This window comes from Rhea americana, unplaced genomic scaffold, assembly GCF_003343005.1.
Source record: "Rhea americana isolate MKP2758 unplaced genomic scaffold, rheAme1 scaffold_704, whole genome shotgun sequence".
Classification (NCBI taxonomy): Eukaryota; Metazoa; Chordata; class Aves; order Rheiformes; family Rheidae; genus Rhea; species Rhea americana.
In genome coordinates, this window is record NW_028186873.1 from 1 (window position 1) to 17,461 (window position 17,461).

The 17,461-nt window shown below is 66.1% G+C and overlaps 2 protein-coding genes across 2 annotated transcripts; one reads left to right on the forward strand and one right to left on the reverse strand.

Moving 5' to 3' along the window:
* Nucleotides 1–9: 9 nt before the first annotated feature.
* Nucleotides 10–9,412, forward strand: RBM28 (RNA binding motif protein 28; the record flags this gene model as incomplete). Its single annotated transcript, XM_085321725.1, has 18 exons — nucleotides 10–343; nucleotides 540–637; nucleotides 995–1,070; nucleotides 1,920–2,012; nucleotides 2,162–2,233; nucleotides 2,447–2,594; nucleotides 2,991–3,145; nucleotides 3,363–3,447; nucleotides 3,914–4,023; nucleotides 4,256–4,329; nucleotides 4,549–4,684; nucleotides 5,172–5,236; nucleotides 5,387–5,545; nucleotides 5,852–5,986; nucleotides 6,967–7,041; nucleotides 7,435–7,775; nucleotides 7,996–8,092; nucleotides 8,504–9,412. Coding segments are annotated over 18 exons (2,388 nt in total), but the record flags the coding sequence as incomplete, so codon positions are not given.
* Nucleotides 9,413–12,449: 3,037 nt separating this feature from the next.
* On the reverse strand, nucleotides 12,450–14,280 carry LEP (leptin). The gene is made up of 2 exons (XM_085321726.1): nucleotides 14,134–14,280; nucleotides 12,450–12,818 (listed from the first exon to the last, which is right to left on the reverse strand). The coding sequence occupies exons 1-2, from the start codon at nucleotides 14,275–14,277 to the stop codon at nucleotides 12,450–12,452; spliced, it is 513 nt and encodes a 170-aa protein (XP_085177852.1). The 5' UTR covers nucleotides 14,278–14,280.
* Between the last annotated feature and the right edge of the window lie 3,181 nt (nucleotides 14,281–17,461).

A 17,461-nucleotide genomic window follows, 5' to 3' on the forward strand; every position in this document is an offset into this window, starting at 1 on the left:
GGGCCGTGGGGGGACTGGGCCACGTTGGGGGCAGGGGATGGGACCCAGGGACAGCGTGAGCCCGAGCGTCCCTTGGGGGTGGGACGCCGCGCCCCCACCCCCCTGGGAGAGGGTGTGCCGGAGGGGGGGGGCGCGAGGACCTCACTGCGGCCCCTGGCCCCAGGCAGCGAGACCTGCCGCGGGTTCGGCTACGTCACCTTCTGCCTGCCCGAGGACGCGCGGCGAGCCCTCGGGGAGGCCACCACCTTCGGCGGCCGCAGGCTCAGCGTGACCGTGGCCAGGCAGAAGCCGAGGGAAGGGCAGAACAAGAGGAAGCGGCAGCAGGAGGACGCGGCGGCGGCGGGTGAGCTGGGAACCGGCTGGAGACCCTGCAGGGGTCTAGGGCTTTGGGGCCTGGTGGGTGGCTGTCCCTCAAGGAGGGTTCAGGAGGCCCTCCGGGAGCAGCTGGGGGGGCAGGTGGTGCTGTGGGACGGGCAGGCAGCTCTCGGTCCGTTCCCAGGCGGCGCTGACCCCGAGTCGCTATCGTCTCTGCGTTCTAGGTACCCCTAAGGCCGCTCCTGCAGCGAAGCAGGAGCTCAGGAAGCCCAAAGGTGCCTCCAAGAAGGCCAGGCTGATCATCCGCAACCTCAGCTTCAAGGTACGGGGAGCTCTCGCCCCGTGTCCCGCCCTCGGCTCCGGTTTGGCTTTCACTGTGTGACCCCCAGCGGGCGGGGAGGGCGGCCCCCGCCCACCAAGCGTCCCCGCCTGGCGGTTTCTGTCTTCTAGCCTGGCACGGGTTGCGATTGAGGACCTGTAAGTGACCACTTGAGGGCTGTCCCTGGGACCACTGATCTGTCCCGTTCATAGGATGGTGACCGTGCGCTGAGGAGCAGGGAACGCAAGCGACATCCTTGCTTGCTTCTGGGGGACATGTCATGGGAGATGCTTCCGGCTGCCTCCTGCTCCCCCTCCCACCCCTTCCCTCACCAGGCTGCTCTTTGCTGTGTCTCCTCAGTGCTCTGAAGATGACCTGAAGTCTGTGTTCTCTCCTTTTGGCACCGTTCTGGAGGTGAACATCCCCAGGAAGCCAGGTGAGGCTGAGCTTCATTCCCCTGATGAAGCTCCTGCGGAGCATATCTTCTCCAGGGGCTGCAGAGGGGAGTGATGTGCAGGATCAGTCCCTGTGGGCCAGGCTCGGAGCTGCTGCTGATGTCTAGGTGGGCCCCAGCACCCGGACTATGCTGCCCAGCGCTGCCTCTGGCCCTCACTCCTGGTGGGGCCGGGTGTTTTGGTGCTGCATGCCTCTGCAGGAAATCATTCTCAGAGGTGGGCCAAGCTCTTCAGACCTTTTGGCCTGCTTTCTTGTCTTAGGTAGCGAGAGGTACTTTGGCAAGAAGTGCGAAAAACAAGGTGAACAAGATGGGTTTTGCTTGATGATGACCACTGCGCTTCAGTGGCTGAGCCATACGTAACAGCAGCAGCATTGTGTTTTCTCTATCTGCCTTAGTCCCCTACTTGCTGGGTCGGTTAAACGCGTCCTGCAGGACGCACAAGCCGAATTGGGCGCTCTGGGGAAAAAAAATGTTTTCTCCTGCTTTTCCAAAGCAGCTCCCCACCTGCAGAGGAGCCCTTCCATCCTGCGCTAGAAGGAGCAGCGGATTCAACCCCCCTCACCCTTGGGGCTTTCCAGTCTTTTATTCCATTTCCTTGATGCCTTTTTCTGAGTCAAAACAACCTTGTTCTTTCCCTTGTAGTAGCTGTTCTCATGCCAACCACCTGGGCCAGCCTCTGGTGGGCCTTCCCGGGCCTGCTTGGTGGGGCTGGGCTCTGCCTGGGTGCTCCGCACTGGTAGCCTGGCCCCGCCAAGCCTGACGGGGATCTCCTGGGCTGCGGTGCCCTCGTGGCAGCTCCTGGCGGGCTCTGAGCTCTTGTTCTCGCAGATGGGAAGATGCGGGGATTCGCCTTCGTGCAGTTCAGGAACATGCTGGAAGCAGCCAAGGCGCTCAAGGGGATGAACATGACGAAGATCAAAGGTCCGGGCCTGCCTGCTCCCCCTCCTCCTCGGGCGAGGCCTGCCCTGGGCTGCTGAACACGTCCCAGCACTCTCTGTGGCTGGCCTTGAAGGCCACCTGGGCACGGGGACGCTCGCAGCGGGCTCTGATGCCCCTTTTCGCCTCCCCAGAGCGGCTGGTAGCTGTGGACTGGGCCGTGGCCAAGGATAAGTACCGCGCGACGCAGGGCTCCCTGCCTTCCGGTGAGTGCCTGCCGCTGTCCAGCTGGGACCCAGGTGTCCCAGCCTGTTCTCCAAGTCCGGTTCTGGGCCCTGCCCTGTGCCCCATGCCGCCCTCCTCGTGGATTCCCAGAAACAGGGCAGCAGGGACTGCTGCCATCCTTGGGGCAGAGGCGGCGGTGTTGGGAATGATCTCTGCTTTTTCTTCCTTGTCTCCTGTCTTGGTCCACTCCACAGAGAACAAGGAGGAGAAATCTGGAGGGATCCAAGAGCAGGATCCAGAGAATGCTGGTGAAGAGGAGGAAGAAGAGGAAGAGGATGAGGAGGAGGAGGAAGAGGAAGCAGCTGGACAGAACAAGCCGTCCCTTTCCCAGGGGCAAGGCCGGTGAGTGAGGGGAGAGGGCTGTGCTGGCTGGGGACAGAGAGAAGTGAGAGCTGGGGCTCATCCTGGGGGGATCCATCTTGCTTTAGGACCTTGCCAGCACAGGCCTGGGGTGGCAGAATCCGCTGCTCGGCTCTGCCTGCCCCCATCCTCCCCGGAAAGTGTTTCCTTTACAGCCTCTGCCCCCCACGCTGCCAGAACTGGGGGTGTCTGTCCTCCCTGTGGGACTCCAGGTTGCGCCATGTCCCCAGCACAGGATTGGCAGGACTGGGATCGCCCCCTGCTTGGCCTCTATGTGGGGACTGGGGATACTTTGGGGCTGCTATGGGATTGGGGACTGTGTGGCTTAGGGCTCCCAGCTGGGCTGAATGGACTCACATGCTGCCTCGGCTGTTGCAGGGCTGGGAAGATGACAGTGACTGTGGAGAGCAGTGAGGAGGAAGAGCAGGAGGAGGAAGATGAGGAAGAAGAGGAAGAAGATGATGATGAAGCAGCCAGTGGGAGCAAGAATGACAGTGACCAGGAGGGCTTGGATGATGATGAGGAGGAGGAAGGTCTGTTCTGCCTTGGTAGATGAGACTGGGAGCAAGTGAGTGAGGGTTGGTGGTGAGCTGCTGTGGGCAGGGCACTGGGGTGCCCTTGTGCAGAGCCTGCACCAGTTAGGTACTGGGAGAGCTTTACCAGGGTACTGGGACTCCTGCAGCCCAGCTGCTGCCTTGCAGGGCGACGCAGCATCCCCACATGCGTTAAACTGTGCTGGATGCTTTCCAGGTCCAGAATCGGAGGCACCCAAGAAGAAGCGGAAGGGACAAAAGCCTCCCTCGGACGTGGGTGAAGGGAAGACTGTCTTTATTAGGTGGGTGCTGGGTATCGCCAGATGGGTGGAGAAGGTGAGGGTTAGTGCCGGTGTGTGGCTGGGTCTCGTGTTTCAGCTCCTGCCAGGGAAACCCTGTTGGGGGGCAGAACAGGAACACCCCATCCATGAGTTCTCAGCAAGGGCGGGCAGGACCCCCATCACCAGCAATGGTGGATGGGACTGGATCCTCTCCTGCTGGGTGTGTGTCAGAAATGTCTCCAGGATGACCCTAGGTGCCTAGAAACCCTGGCCCACCCTCCCTGCAGTGGTTTGGGACCCTCTGCCAGCACAGGTAGTCCATCTGTGGCGTGCAGGGCAGTTGTGTTTCCCCAGAAGCCCTCACCCAAGACTGACAGGGTGCCTGGGGATGGTCCTGGGGGATACGGCCTGGAGAGGCTCTGGGGCATGGTGGAGAGAAGAGCTGTGCACTCTGGCAGGCCGTGACGGTGTCTGGTTGCCCTGGTAGGAATCTGTCCTTTGATACAGAGGAGGAAGCCCTGGGGGAGATGCTGCAGCAGTTCGGAGACCTCAAGTACGTCCGCATTGTCCTGCACCCTGACACGGAGCACTCCAAAGGTAACCCTGCCTGGAGAGGAGGGGAGTCCCTGGGGCCACCTGTCCTGCTGCCAGAGCCCCTGCAAGGGGGCAAACAGCCGTGCCACCCTGGGAGAGAGCCGTGTTCCCTGTGAGTGGGTCCCCCAAGCCCTTGGGGGACCCCTGGGCTGCCATTCACCCCTCCTGCTGGAGGAGGGCTCTGGCTCCTCTGCTCCTGCAAGAGGTCACCAAGTGGTGGGGCCTCTGTCCGCAGGTTGTGCCTTTGCCCAGTTCCTGACGCAGGAAGCAGCCCAGAAATGCCTCCAGGCTGCCGAAGAGGACAGCGAGGTGAGCGGGGGTGGCAAGTAGTAGCACCGGGGGCATGGAGAAGAGCACCAGCCCCCCAGTTTCTTACCCAGGGAATCTCTGGGGTGCTGTGGGGAAGGGCTCAGCCCTGCTCTTTGGGGTTATTTCAGCCCCCTTTGCTGCATGCAGAAGGGGAGCAAGAGCTCCCCTGCTAAGGCTGCAAAGTCCTAATTGACCTTGTTCCTCCCTGCCCCCTTTCAGGATGGGGGACTGCGCCTGGATGGGCGGCTGCTCCGTATCGACCTGGCCGTGAGCCGCGAGGAGGCCCAGAAGCTCCGTGGGCAGAAGGCGAAGAAGCCCACGGGCACCCGCAACCTCTACCTGGCCCGCGAAGGCTGTGAGTACCTTCTCCTGCCACCACCGAGCTCCCTGCTGTCCCCTGAGGACAAAGGGCTTTGGAAAGCAGGAGCTGAGGCCTCGTCTGTGCCTCGGGCCCTGGTGCAGTGTCCCTGCTCCTTTGGGGAAGGCTGTGCCTCAGTTTCCCTCACTGGGGTGTGCCGAGAGGCTGGTCCCTCAGCGAGAGGGATGTTGTGGGACCTGCTCTTCGTGTCCAGGGCTTTGCAGGTAGTGCTGTGAGCAGGCTGTGGCCGGAGCAGGCTCACAGCAGCCAGCAGGGCAGGGCCCGCCTTGAGCTCGGCGGATCGCATCCCCCTCAAGGTGGTTCTCTCTGCTGAGGACGGGGTGACTGTGGCTCTTTTCCAACAGAGCAGCAGCACGTCCCAGGTCCACAGGGCTGCTGGGGGAGCAGGGTTGGCTCTTGGGAGCAGTCTCCAGCCCAGGGGATGTTGAGGTGCCCTTGACACCCCCATCTTGTCCCCCTGCAGTGATCCGAGCTGGGACAAAGGCTGCAGAGGGAGTGAGCGATGCAGATATGGCTAAGCGAGCACGGGTGAGTGTGTGCAGGTCCTGGGGAGGGAGGCAGACGTGGTGGCTGCTGTGTCAGTGTCCGACTTGAGAGGGAGGCAACACAGGCTGACGAGGTCAGGGACAGCCTGCCCCGGTAGGGGGGATGTCCCCAGTAACAATTTCCTGCTCCCAGTTTGAAGAACTCAAGTACCAGAAGCTGCGGGACCAGAACATCTTTGTGTCCCGCACGCGGCTCTGCGTGCACAACCTGCCCAAGGCCGTGGACAGCGCGCAGCTCCGGCGCCTGCTGCTGAAGGCTGCCGGCGGCGGCAAGAACGTGCACATCAAGGAGGTAGGTGTTGTCCCACACACCGCACGTGTCCCTGCCCTGTGCAGGGGTCGGTGCACAGCCCTGCTCCGGGCAGCTGCTGCCAGGCCACCGCAGCTGCGTCGTGGCTTTATTGTCCCAGCCCTGTGAGGCTGCCGGGATGAGCTGTGGGGCGGCGGTTGCTGCGGGCACAGTGGGGTGCAGGCAAGGTGGGTGTCGCTCAGTGAGGTGGGACTATGGGCCCCAGGCTGTGGGGGCGGTGGGGATCTAGTGGTGGGGTGCCGGGAGGAGGCCCGGTTGCAGCTTGGACAGCCCCTGCTGTGTCCCCAGTGCCGGGTGATGCGGGACCTGAAGGGGCAGGGGCAGTCGCTGGGCTATGCCTTCGTGGAGTTCGCGGAGCACGAGCAGGCCCTGGCCGCCCTGCGACACACCAACAACAACCCCCAGCTCTTCGGGCCCCAGAAGGTGAGTGCATCCCGCAGGAGCAGCAGGTTTGGAGCCTGGCTCTGGATCCCTCCGGCCCCCTCCAGCCTGAGGGATCCTCCCTGGGGTGTGCGAGAGGAGGCATCTCAGGGGCCTGGGTTTCCTTGGAGGAGCTGGGGTGCTGCAGTCTCCCCGTGATGTCCCGGCCTGGCAGAGCAGCGTGCAGTCTCCACCATTCCCCCCTCTCCTTGATGCTGGGACCCTTCAGGGTCTCCCCTCTTAGACGTACTGTGTGGGACCCTGCAGGGTTTCCTGTTACACATGCACCTACAGCAGGCGTGCGCCTCGGCCTGCCCTGCCGGGTCTCAAGGATGTACCTGTCACCTTCTGCACAGAAGATTTGCAGTAGAATTATACTCTTATCGGAATAGCAAACACTGCTGTGTGCACAGTGGTTGGACTGCTGTCATAGTTTAACTTCATTTCAATTCACCATGCTGACTAGAAAAACTTAGTCAAAAAAGACTGTAAAATGGAAGTCACCAGTGCCAGGTGAATTAATGCATTCCTTCTCCTGAGTGGTTCCCAGCCAAGGATCTGATCTAGAGCTTAGAAAAATCACTTGGGTATCATTCTCACAACCCCTTTTGCCTCCTAAAGCACCCTGTCAGGCAGCATGGGGTCCCCCTGTCATCCTGCACTCTGGGGTCTCCCTGTCACCTTCCCCTACCCTGTAGGGTGCTGGGGGTCTCCGCAATCACTGTCCCACACCACAGGGTCTCCCCTGTCCATCACCCCCTTGCTCTGCACAGCTCCATGGGGTCTCCCCCATTATCTTCCCACTTTGCAGAGAGCACGCGGTCTCCCCTCATCACCCCCCTGCGCTGTGGGTCACGGGGGGAGATTAGAGCCAGAGATGCTCCTGATGCTGGGGGGCTGGACCCTAGGAGCTCTGTGCAGGTCTCTTACCTCAGTTTTCCCCTGACCTGCCCGCACCCTCCTGCTCTGCGCTCTGCCCCCAGAGACCCATCGTGGAGTTCTCGCTGGAGGACCGCCGGAAGCTGAAGATGAAGGAGCAGCGAGCTCAGCGCAGCCTGGTAGGAGACGCTGCCGAGCACGGCCGTGCGTGGCGTGTCCCCTCGCCCCGTGCGTGCCTGGCCTCAGCCCCCTTCGGCCTGGCTCCTGTTGCCCCTGTCTGGCTGCTGTGGCCCTGCACGTGTCTGGTGCTGGTGTCCAGCACCATCAGAGATCTCCCTGGCCGTGGTGACCACCGTGTTGCAGGCGTACTCAGAGCCTAGAGGCCCTTGTGTGGCCACCAGCAGCAGGGCAGGGGCTACTGCTGCGCTGTCCTATGCTGGCCCGGGGGAGTGGTTCTCTGCCCCCTGCTTGCCTCAGTTTGGAGGGTCCCCTGTCTGTAGGGCCAACCCGCTGCCCTCAGCCAGACCGTGTTGTGCCAAAGGCTCCTGTCACTGACTCAGTGTTTGGCACAGCTCAAGCTGAAACCGAAGCCAGTGGAGAAGGGACCAGCTGCTGCTGGGACGTCTGAGCTGGAAGGACCACAGAAGAAGTACCAGGGGAAGAAGAAACACAGCTCGAAGGGGCCCAAGGGCTCCCAAGGTCCCGGGAAGCAAGCAGAGCCAGGACCTAAGGGCCAAAAGGGGCAGGAGAAGCCGCGGGGACAGGAGGCTGCCCCGGCCCCCCCGGGAGGCCTCCCCACGGTGCCCTGGGCTGGCTTCCGCACGGAGGCACAGGTAGAGCGGATGGAGCTGCCTGATGGCACCAAGCGGAGGAAGGTGCTGGTGATGCCATCACACCGCGGGCCCAAGATCAGGTGGGTGTGATGCCTCCATTTCGCACTCTGCATCACGGGGGTGGCTTCTCCCTTGCTTCCCGAGGGCTGTCCCGGGGGGTCCTCGGCAGCACGGCTGTGGCTGGGCTGCACCATCCGCTGTGGCTGCTGGAAGACTGTTCCCACAGCACTGTGCGGCACCCGTGGGTGTCTCAGCACGCCGTGGCAGAGGACCCACGCCTGTCCTTTCTCGTCTGCACAGGAAGCGTGACAAGGGGAAGGTGAAGCCAGTTCCCACCAAGCAGCCCAAGGGCAAAGCACAGCGGCGGAAGGAGAAGCGCAACGTGGCCCCCACGCAGGTAGGGACGGAGCAGGGGGCTCGCGTGCTCCCAGCCCCAGCTGCTTGCGGACAAGTCCCCCAGCTGTGGGGTGCAGCGGGGGTCATGGGTTCCCTCATTCCCTTGGCCTGGGCGGACCCAGCATGTGGTACTTCCCTTCCTTGGATCCTGAATCCCTACGGAGATCCTCTGTCCCAGCTCTGGTCCAGGCAGAGCAGAGCTGTGGGGCAAATCTGCGAGGCCTGGCGTGCTCTACCTCTGTACCTGCTTTGACCCACGTCACTGCGGCTCCAGAGCCCCCTTTTCCCTCTTGCACCCTCTGCCCAACCCCAGTGGTGCTCTGGGGCTCTGCCCCCCTCGATCCTGCGGGCAGCAGCAGGAGTGTGATGGAGGGCCCCGCGCGCTGCCCTCGTCCCCATGTCTCGCCCCCAGGCCGCCCCAAAGCGCCCAGCGGGCAGCAAGGCCGAGGCCCGTTTCAGCCAGCTCGTGGAGCAGTACAAGAGGAAGATCCTGGGCAGCTCCGACAGTGCCCCCACAGCCAAGAGGAGCAAGTGGTTTGAGAGCTGATCCTGCCCGGCACAGCGGGAGGGGGCCGTGTCCTCAGCACCTCACCCGGCGCAGCCGGGGGCCTGCGGCCCGTGGGGTCCGCGCCCTCGGCCTCTGCTCGGGCGCAGCTGGGGGATGCACACCGTGGGGCGAGCAGGATCTGTGCCCTTGGCACACAGTCTGCCCCTGGTGTGGGGCAAAGTGGACATTTCTTCTTCTTTTGATAACTTTTTGTATCTGCTTCCAAGAAACTTCCCCCTCAGTAATGGAAGAACTAGGCGTCTCCCCTTGTGCTGGGCTGGGGAAACGGAGGGGCAGCACCCTTGCACCTCACTGCACTCCCAGCTGAGTGCTAGGCAGGGGCAAAGGCCTTGAGCACCAACAGAGTTTCTGGGGGCTGCTCAGACCCCTCCTGGGCTGCCAAGACCGGTATCTGTGCCAAGACATGACCTGCACCCTAGCATCTCTGTCCTGCTTTGAGAAAAGGGCCAAGTTCTCCAGCTACTGCTTCCCTCCCTCCAGCATCCCTACGTCTGGCTGGTCACCCTCGCTCACCCGGGCTCTGTGGGTGCCCCCCTCCCTTCTCCTGCCCATCCTTGCACTAGGTTTTAGCCCTGGTGCAGGGGCCTCGCATCCTTGGGGACCCTGGGAGGGAATAGCCTCTTCCCCCGATGATGGAGGAGGCTGCAGCAGCCCTCAGCACCTGTCTCTGGGGCCCTGATGCCGCGTCACTGACAGAGGTTTTTACTGTAAAGGAATAGGAATATATTTTAATAAATAGCCTCTTGGAATGAGGATCCTGCTTAGCCCTGCTCTCCGCTGGCCGCCTGGGAGCTGCCCCAGACCTACTGCAGCCCTGGTAAGGGTGGGATGAGGCCAGTAGCATGGGGGCTGCCTGTGACACCTCCTTGGATCCCCTTCGGTGGGGATTCATGGGGCTGGGCTTGAGCCCGTCTTGCAGCGTGGTGGTGGAGGGTAGGTGCCAGCCCTACGGTCAAACCAGGCCCTGGGGCAGCAGCATCCCTCTGAGAGAGGGAGGATGGAGGTTGGAGGTGGAGGAGGGTCCTGTGTCCGTGCCCCCAGTGTCTGGGGCATGGCTACGACGCGTAGGTCAAGAAGGTCCCTATGGCTGTGGGCTCATAGCTGGGGGTGGGAGCCTGTGAGCGTGGGGGCTCCCCGTGCCCGTGGGCTCGGAGCCGGGAGGTCCGTGTGCCCGGGGAGGTAGAGCTGGGCGGTTGGTGCCCCAAGTGTCTGGGTCAGAGCTATGGGGGGGAAGGGTAGACCCCTGGGGGGGGGGGTCAATGCTCCCATTTCTGTGAGGCCAGGGGTCCCTGTACCCCGGGTGCCCATGGGCTCGGACCGGGGTGATCCCTCTGCCCTCGCTGCCCGTGCCACAGGCGCTCTGGGGATTGGAGTAGGGGGAGGTCGGTGCCTGCGGGGTCGGACCCGTGGGGGTCCCCGTGCACACCHCGTCGGGGGGGGGGGTCTCTGAGCCCCAAGCGCCTCGCTGTGCTGAGCCCTGGGCTTGGGGTCCCGGTGCCTAGCGCCCGAGGAGCTGGGATCCTCGTGCCCGCGGTGGTCCCAGTGCCCGAGGGATGTGGGTCCCCTCGCCCGGGGGCCGGCTCGGTGCCCGAGGGTCGGGAGTCCCTGTGCCCACGGCAACCCCTGGGCTCGGTGCCCGGTGCCCGTGCTGCTCGGCACACGGGCCGGCGGGGAGCCCCGGCGGCGGGGGGGGGCCGGGGCCCCCGGCTGCGGTCGGCCCAGGTGCCGCCGGGCTCCCCGGCCTGACTCAGCCGGCTCCCTCCTCCCGGGGGCCGGGGCTCCGGGCCAGGCCGGCCTCCCCTGGCGCCCGCCCCGGCGGCCGCCCGGCTCCGTGAGCGACGTGCTGCCCCGTGCGCACCGGCGTCGGGGTGGCTGGGGGGGGACCGACCCCGGCCCCCGCCGCGGTGCAGGGGGCGAGCCCTCGGCGTGGGGCGGCTGCGTGCCGCGGGGCTGGGGGGCGCACGGCGCCCCGCCGCCTCCCCGCAGGTCCCCTGCAGAGACCTGCGCCTTCGTGACACCCACCGGCCCCTCCGCAGCCGAGCCAGCCCGCGCGCAGCCCCCTGGGTCCCCCCGGGGGCACCCAGCCGCGGGTCGGCGCGGGGCCCAGCACCGTGCACCCAGCACCGGCGGCCCCAGGGCCACGGAGCCAGCCGGAGTCCCGGCCCGCGGGCAGGCGCTGCCGGCCAGACCCCAGCCAGCCGGCGGGCGATTTTCCAGGCGCGGAGCCCCACGCCGTGGGGCCGGGCCTGTCCAGCGGAAACTTTCCACCCGCTGGCTGATGTCAGGGGAAAAAACCTCCCCTCCGGCCCCGCCGGGGAGGACGAGTGGAGCCGCAGGCGGGGGGAGTCAGGGACCGGGACAGCGGAGCAGGGAGCAGTGCTGGGGAGCAGGGACAGTGGAGCCGGGCTCAGCGAGCAGGGACTGGGGACGGGGAGCAGGGACGAGGATCCAGGGATAAGAGCAGGAACTGGGGACCGGGGCTGGAGATGGGGCTAGGGACGAGGAACCAAGGACAAGGGACCAGGGACCGGACGGCAGAGCTGGGACCAGCGAGAGCAGGGCAGGGGCTGGGGGCAGGCGGTGCCCGGGGCCGGGGTGGGTTGGGGTCACACGTGTGGACACGTGCGAAGGTGCAAACACAGGCACGCACAGAGCTACGTGTGCGCGCGCACACGTGCACGCACGTGTGCACGGGCTCCCCGGGGAAGCACATCACCTTCCTGCTGCTCCTGGGGAGCACGTGGCTCCCTTCCCTGCCCCCCTCCCCATCCCCATCCCTGCCCCATCTGTGTCCTCCTCCCTGTCCCTCTCCCTGTCCCCATCTTTATTCCCATCCCTGCCCCCTCCCTGTCCCCCTCGCCATCTCCATCCCTGTCCCCATCCTTGTCCCATCCCTGTCCTCATCCTGTCCCTATCCCTGTCCCCATCCTGGTCCCATCCCTGCCCCATCCCTGTCCTCATCTCTGATCCTATCCCTGTCCCCATACTCGTCCTATCCCTGCCCCATCCCTGTCCCCAATCCCTGTCCCAGTCCTGGTCCCATCCCTGCCCCATCTCTATCCCCATCCCTGCCCCATCCCTGTCCCCAGTCTCTGTCCCTATCTCGGTCCCATCCCTGCCCCATCCTTCCCCCATTCCTGTCCCCATCCCTGCCCCATCTCTATCCCCATCCCTGTCCCCAGGCCCTGTCCCTATCTCGGTCCCATCCCTGCCCCATCCTTCCCCCATTCCTGTCCCCATCCTGGTCCCATCACTGTCCCCATCCCTGTCCCATCCCTGTCCCCATGCCCATCCCATCCCCACGGCAGCTGGAGCAGTCGGGGTCACTCCAGGCGACGGGCAGCAGCGGGTGTCTGGGCCCGAGCCGGGAAGTGGCGGCTCGTACAGCTCCGCGGAGCCGTGAGTCAGTGGGTCCCGGCGCCCCCTCCCCGCCGCGGCCCCGCTGCCCCCGGCCCGGCTCAGCGCGGCCGCCGCCGCTCCGCTGAGCGTTTCCTCCCTCCCTGCCCGGCTCGAGGCGCGTTCGGGCCGGCGGGTCCACGCCGGTGCCCGGCCGGGGTGCTCAGAGACCTGGGACGGGCTGCTGGGAAACTCGCTTTATTTTAAATTAACGTGGGAGAAATAAATACGAGGGTTGAATAATAACAACAATAATAACAATAGCAATAATAACAATAGCAATAAAATAGCAATAATAATAATAGCAATAACAATAGCAATAATAACAATAGCAATAACGACGGTAAAAAAGAGCCTGGAGTTTGTTCTCGGGCCGGGCCGAGGGCCGCCGGCGCTAGCAGCTCTGGAGGCCGTCGAGGTGGCGGGCGATGCCGTCGAGGCAGGCGCGGAGGCGCGCCAGGGCCAGCCCGGCGGCGGTGTAGGGCGAGACGGCGAGCACGTCGGCGAGGCTGGCGGGGCCGGCGGCGGCGGGGCCGGCGGCGCGGGGCAGGGCGCAGCCCAGGTGGGCGCCCAGGGCGGCCAGGAGGCTCCGCAGGTTCTCCATGTCGTTGGCGATCTGCGCCAGCGGCAGGCTGCCCGCCGGCAGCCCCGCCAGCACCCGCTGGAAGCCCTGCAGCCGCTCGTCCACGGCGGCCAGGCCCTCGGGCGCCCGCTCCCCGGGGATGAACTCCAGCCCGCTGATCTTCAGGTTCAGGGGGAAGAGCTGCGCCCACGGGCTGCCGTCAGGGCACGGCGCCCGCTCCCTGCCCCGGGCGCGGGGCCACCTCGGCGGACCCCAGGCCCTGGTGGGCGTCCCTCCATGGGGACCTCCCTGGGGCTCAGGACCACCCTGGCACACCCCACCTCCAGCCCTGGTTGCATGTCCCTCCATGGGGACCTCTCCGAGGTGCAGGGCCACCCCAGCACACCCCAACCCCAGCCCCAGGTGCATGTCCCTCCATGGGGACCTCTTCGGGGCTCAGGGCCACCCCAGCACACCCCAACCCCAGCCCCAGGTGCATGTCCCTCCATGGGGACATCCCAGGGTGCAGGACCACCCCAGCACACCCCAACCCCAGCCCCAGGTGCATGTCCCTCCATGGGGACCTCTCCAGGGCTCAGGGCCACCCCAGCACACCCCAACCCCAGCCCCAGGTGCATGTCCCTCCATGGGGACCTCTTCGGGGCTCAGGGCCACCCCAGCACACCCCAACCCCAGCCCCAGGTGCATGTCCCTCCATGGGGACATCCCAGGGTGCAGGGCCACCCCAGCACACCCCAACCCCAGCCCCAGGTGCATGTCCCTCCATGGGGACCTCTTCGGGGCTCAGGGCCACCCCAGCACACCCCAACCCCAGCCCCAGGTGCATGTCCCTCCATGGGGACCTCTTCGGGGCTCAGGGCCACCCCAGCACACCCCAAACCCAGCCCCGCGTGCATGTCCCTCCATGGGGACCTCCCTGGGGCTCAGGACCACCCTGGCGCACCCCAGTGAGTGTGCCTCCCTGGGACCCCTGTAAGGTGCAGGGCCTTGCTGTCACAAACCAGCCTGGGGTTTCCCTCCCTGGAGACCCTTCTGGGGGGCAGGGACAACCCAGCACACCCCATCTCTAACCCCAGGTGAACATTCCTCCATGGGGCCTCTCCGGAGCTCATCGGTTTCACTCCTTGGGGACCCCTGGAGCAAAGGGCCACCCCATCACACCCCAGTGCAGGGATGCTGCCCCTCCCTGAGACCCCTTTGGGGTTCAGGGCCACCTCATCACACCTCAGCCCAGGATGTCTGTCCCTTCTGGAGCTGGGACCCCTCCGGAGCACTTCGGCACCCTGGCTCCAGAGCAAGCAGCCAGACCCCCTCTGAGGCCAGGGCACCACCAGGCTCCCCCGAGCCGTCCCCATCCCTGTTTGTCCACCACCGCCCCATAGGGCACCCCGGGAGTGAGGGGTTGCACTACAGGGACTTTGGGACGGGGGTGACACCCGGGGTCCCTACCGCAGCCTGCTGCCCCCCAGCCGGCACCCCTTCCCACGGCCCTTGCCTGCAGCTCCTGGATGCGGGCGATGAGGGTCCGGGCCAGGTTCTTGGTGTCCGCCTTGAGCTTGTCAATCTTCACGGGGCGGCCGCAGGACAGCGGCAGCCACATCCAGAGCAGCCCGCAGAGCGACACGCCGGGCCACCGCATCCTGCCGGGCTCTGCCGGGCGACACGTGCCAACACGCTCGGGCACCCACCCGGCTCGGCACCCACCCAAAGCCGAAACCCACCTCCCTGGGGCCAGGCATGGCCCCCATCCCGCCTGGCCCAGGGGACATGGGGCGCAGCAAACCCAGCTGCCCGGGCGGGGTGTCACCTTGCTAAAGCGGGGGTCACTGCGCCTTGCCCCCCTCCGCGGTGCGGCGGGAGGAGGTGGGTGCAGTGAGGTGCCCAGGGCCACGGGGTGTCGGCGGTGTCACCGGCGCGCGGCCGTCCCCGGTCGCCTCCCCGGCCGCCGGCACGTGCCGTGGCGGCCGTGCCACGCCGGGAGCCTTCCCGGAGCTGCCCTTTCGCAAGCGCTGCCCCGCGGCCCAAGGTCCCGGGCTGTGCCCAGCCGTGACCGCGCGGGGCTGGCGCTGGGCCCCGCACCGGCCTCCGGCCCCGCTCGGCGGCGGCAGGTGACAACGCGGCCACCCTCGCCGCGGCGGTGGAGGGACCCCAGGGCGCCGGGTGTCCCCGGTCGCCCGTCCCCTCGCGGGGCCTGGGGGCCGGGGCAGCGGGGGGGCAGAGGCGCGAGTTTCCCAGCGATCCCGGCCCCGGGAGCGGGAGGGGGCCCGGACGCCCCTCCGCGGGGCTCCGCCGGCATCCCGGCCCTCCTCCCCGCTGCCGCCCCGGCTTACCTGGGGCCGCCCCGTCCGCTCCCGTCCCGTCGCGGCCGGTGGCTCCATGTCCCGCGGCCCCTCCTATATAGCGCTGCGGGGCCCTTGCACAACGGGCGCTGCCCGCCCCCGCCCGCCGCTGCCCGCCCCGGCCCCGGCCCCGGCCCCGGCCCCGGCCCGCTCCGACGGGGCGGCCAGGAGCGCCGAGCGGGCCGCTGCTCCGGGCCTGCCCGGGCCCGACGGGTGCGGGGGGTCCGGGGATACAGGGAGCACGGGGGGATCCCGGGATACATGGGATGCGGGGGGATCCTAGGACACAGGGAGCACGGAGGCATCCCGGGAAGCACAGGGCTCGGGGGGATCCCGGGATACATGGGACACGGAGGGATCCTGGGACACACGGGGCTCGGGGGGATCTCGGGATCGTGGGACACAGGGAGCACGAGGGGATCTCGGGACACACGGGACACGGGGGATCCCGGGATACACGGGACACGGGGGAATCTCGGGACACAGGGAGCACAGGGGCATCCCGAGATACAGGGATATAGGGAGCACGGGGGGATTTTGGGACACACGGAGCTCGGGGGGGATCCCGGGATACATGGGACACGGGGGAATCCCGGGACACGGGGAGCACGGGAGCATCCCGAGATACAGGGACACACGGAGCACGAGGGGATCCCGGAACACACAGGACACGGGGGGGTTTCGGGACACAGGCAGCACGGGGAGGATCTCGGGGCACACGGGGAGGGGGGGGATCCCGGGATACATGGGACACACGGGACACGAAAGGATCCCGGGATACACGGGACACGGGGGAATCTCGGGACACAGGGAGCACAGGGGCATCCCGGGAAGCATGGGGCTCGGGGGGATCCCGGGACACAGGGAGCACGGGAGCATCCCGAGATACAGGGATATAGGGAGCACGGGGGGATTTTGGGACACACGGAGCTCGAGGGGGATCCCGGGATACATGGGACATGGGGGAATCCCGGGACACAGGGAGCACGGGAGCATCCCGAGATACAGGGATATAGGGAGCACGGGGGGATTTTGGGACACACGGAGCTCGAGGGGGATCCCGGGATACATGGGACATGGGGGAATCCCGGGACACAGGGAGCACGGGAGCATCCCGAGATACAGGGACACACGGAGCACGAGGGGATCCCGGAACACACGGGACACGGGGGGATTTCGGGACACAGGCAGCACGGGGAGGATCTCGGGGCACAGGGGGAGGGGGGGGGATCCCGGGATACATGGGACACACGGGACACGAAAGGATCCCGGGATACACGGGACACGGGGGGATCCTGGGACACACAGGGAGCTCGGGGAGATCCCAGGACACACGGGACACGGGGGGATTTCGGGACACGGGGGGGGGACTTCGAGACACAGAGAACACGGGGAGAATCTCGGGACTCAGGGAATCCGGAGGGATTGTGGGATATTTGGGGCTCGAGGGGGGATCCCGGGATACATGGGACACGGGGGGATCCCGGGACACATGGAACACGGGGGGATCCTGGGACACACGGGGACGAGGAGATCCCGGGATACATGGGACACGGGGGGATCCTGGGACACACAGGGATCCCGGGGGGAATCCCAGGACACACTGGGGCACAGAAGGATCCCCGGATACACGGGACACGGGGGGAATCCGGGGACATAGGGGGGACTTCGAGACACAGGGAACACGGGAGGATCTCGGGACTCAGGGACTCCGGATGGATCGTGGGATACACGGGGCTCAGAGGGGGATCCCTGGATACGCGGGGGGGGGGATTTCGGGACACAGGGAGCTCTGGGGGATCCCGGGACACAAGGAACACGGGGGGATCCCAGGACACACCGGACACGGGGGGATCCCGGGACTCAGGGAGCACGGGGGGATCCTGGGACACGGGAATCCCGGGGGGATCCCAGGACACACGGGGCACGGGGGGATCTCGGGACACAGGAAGCTCGGGAAGGATCTCGGGACTCAGGGACTCTGGAGGGATCGTGGGATATATGGGGCTCAGGGGAGATCCCGGGATACACGGGGCTCGGGACACAGGGAGCTCTGGGGGATCCCCGGACACAGGGAGCACGAGGGGATTCCGGGACACAGAGAACACGGGGGGATCCCGGGACACACGGGGCACGGGGGGATCTCGGGACACAGGGAGTTCGGGGGGATCCTGGGACACAGGGAACACGAGGGGATCCCGGGACACACGGGGCACGGGGGGATCTCAGGACACAGGGAGCTCGGGGGGATCCCTGGACACAGGGAGCACGAGGGGATTCCGGGACACAGAGAACACGGGGGGATCCCGGGACACACGGGACATGGGGGGATCTCGGGACACAGGGAGTTCGGGGGGATCCCTGGACACAGGGAGCACGAGGGGATTCCAGGACACATAGAACATGGAGGGATCCCGGGACACACGGGACACAGGGGGATCTCAGGACACAGGGAGCTCGGGGGGATCCCGGGTTGCAGAGATC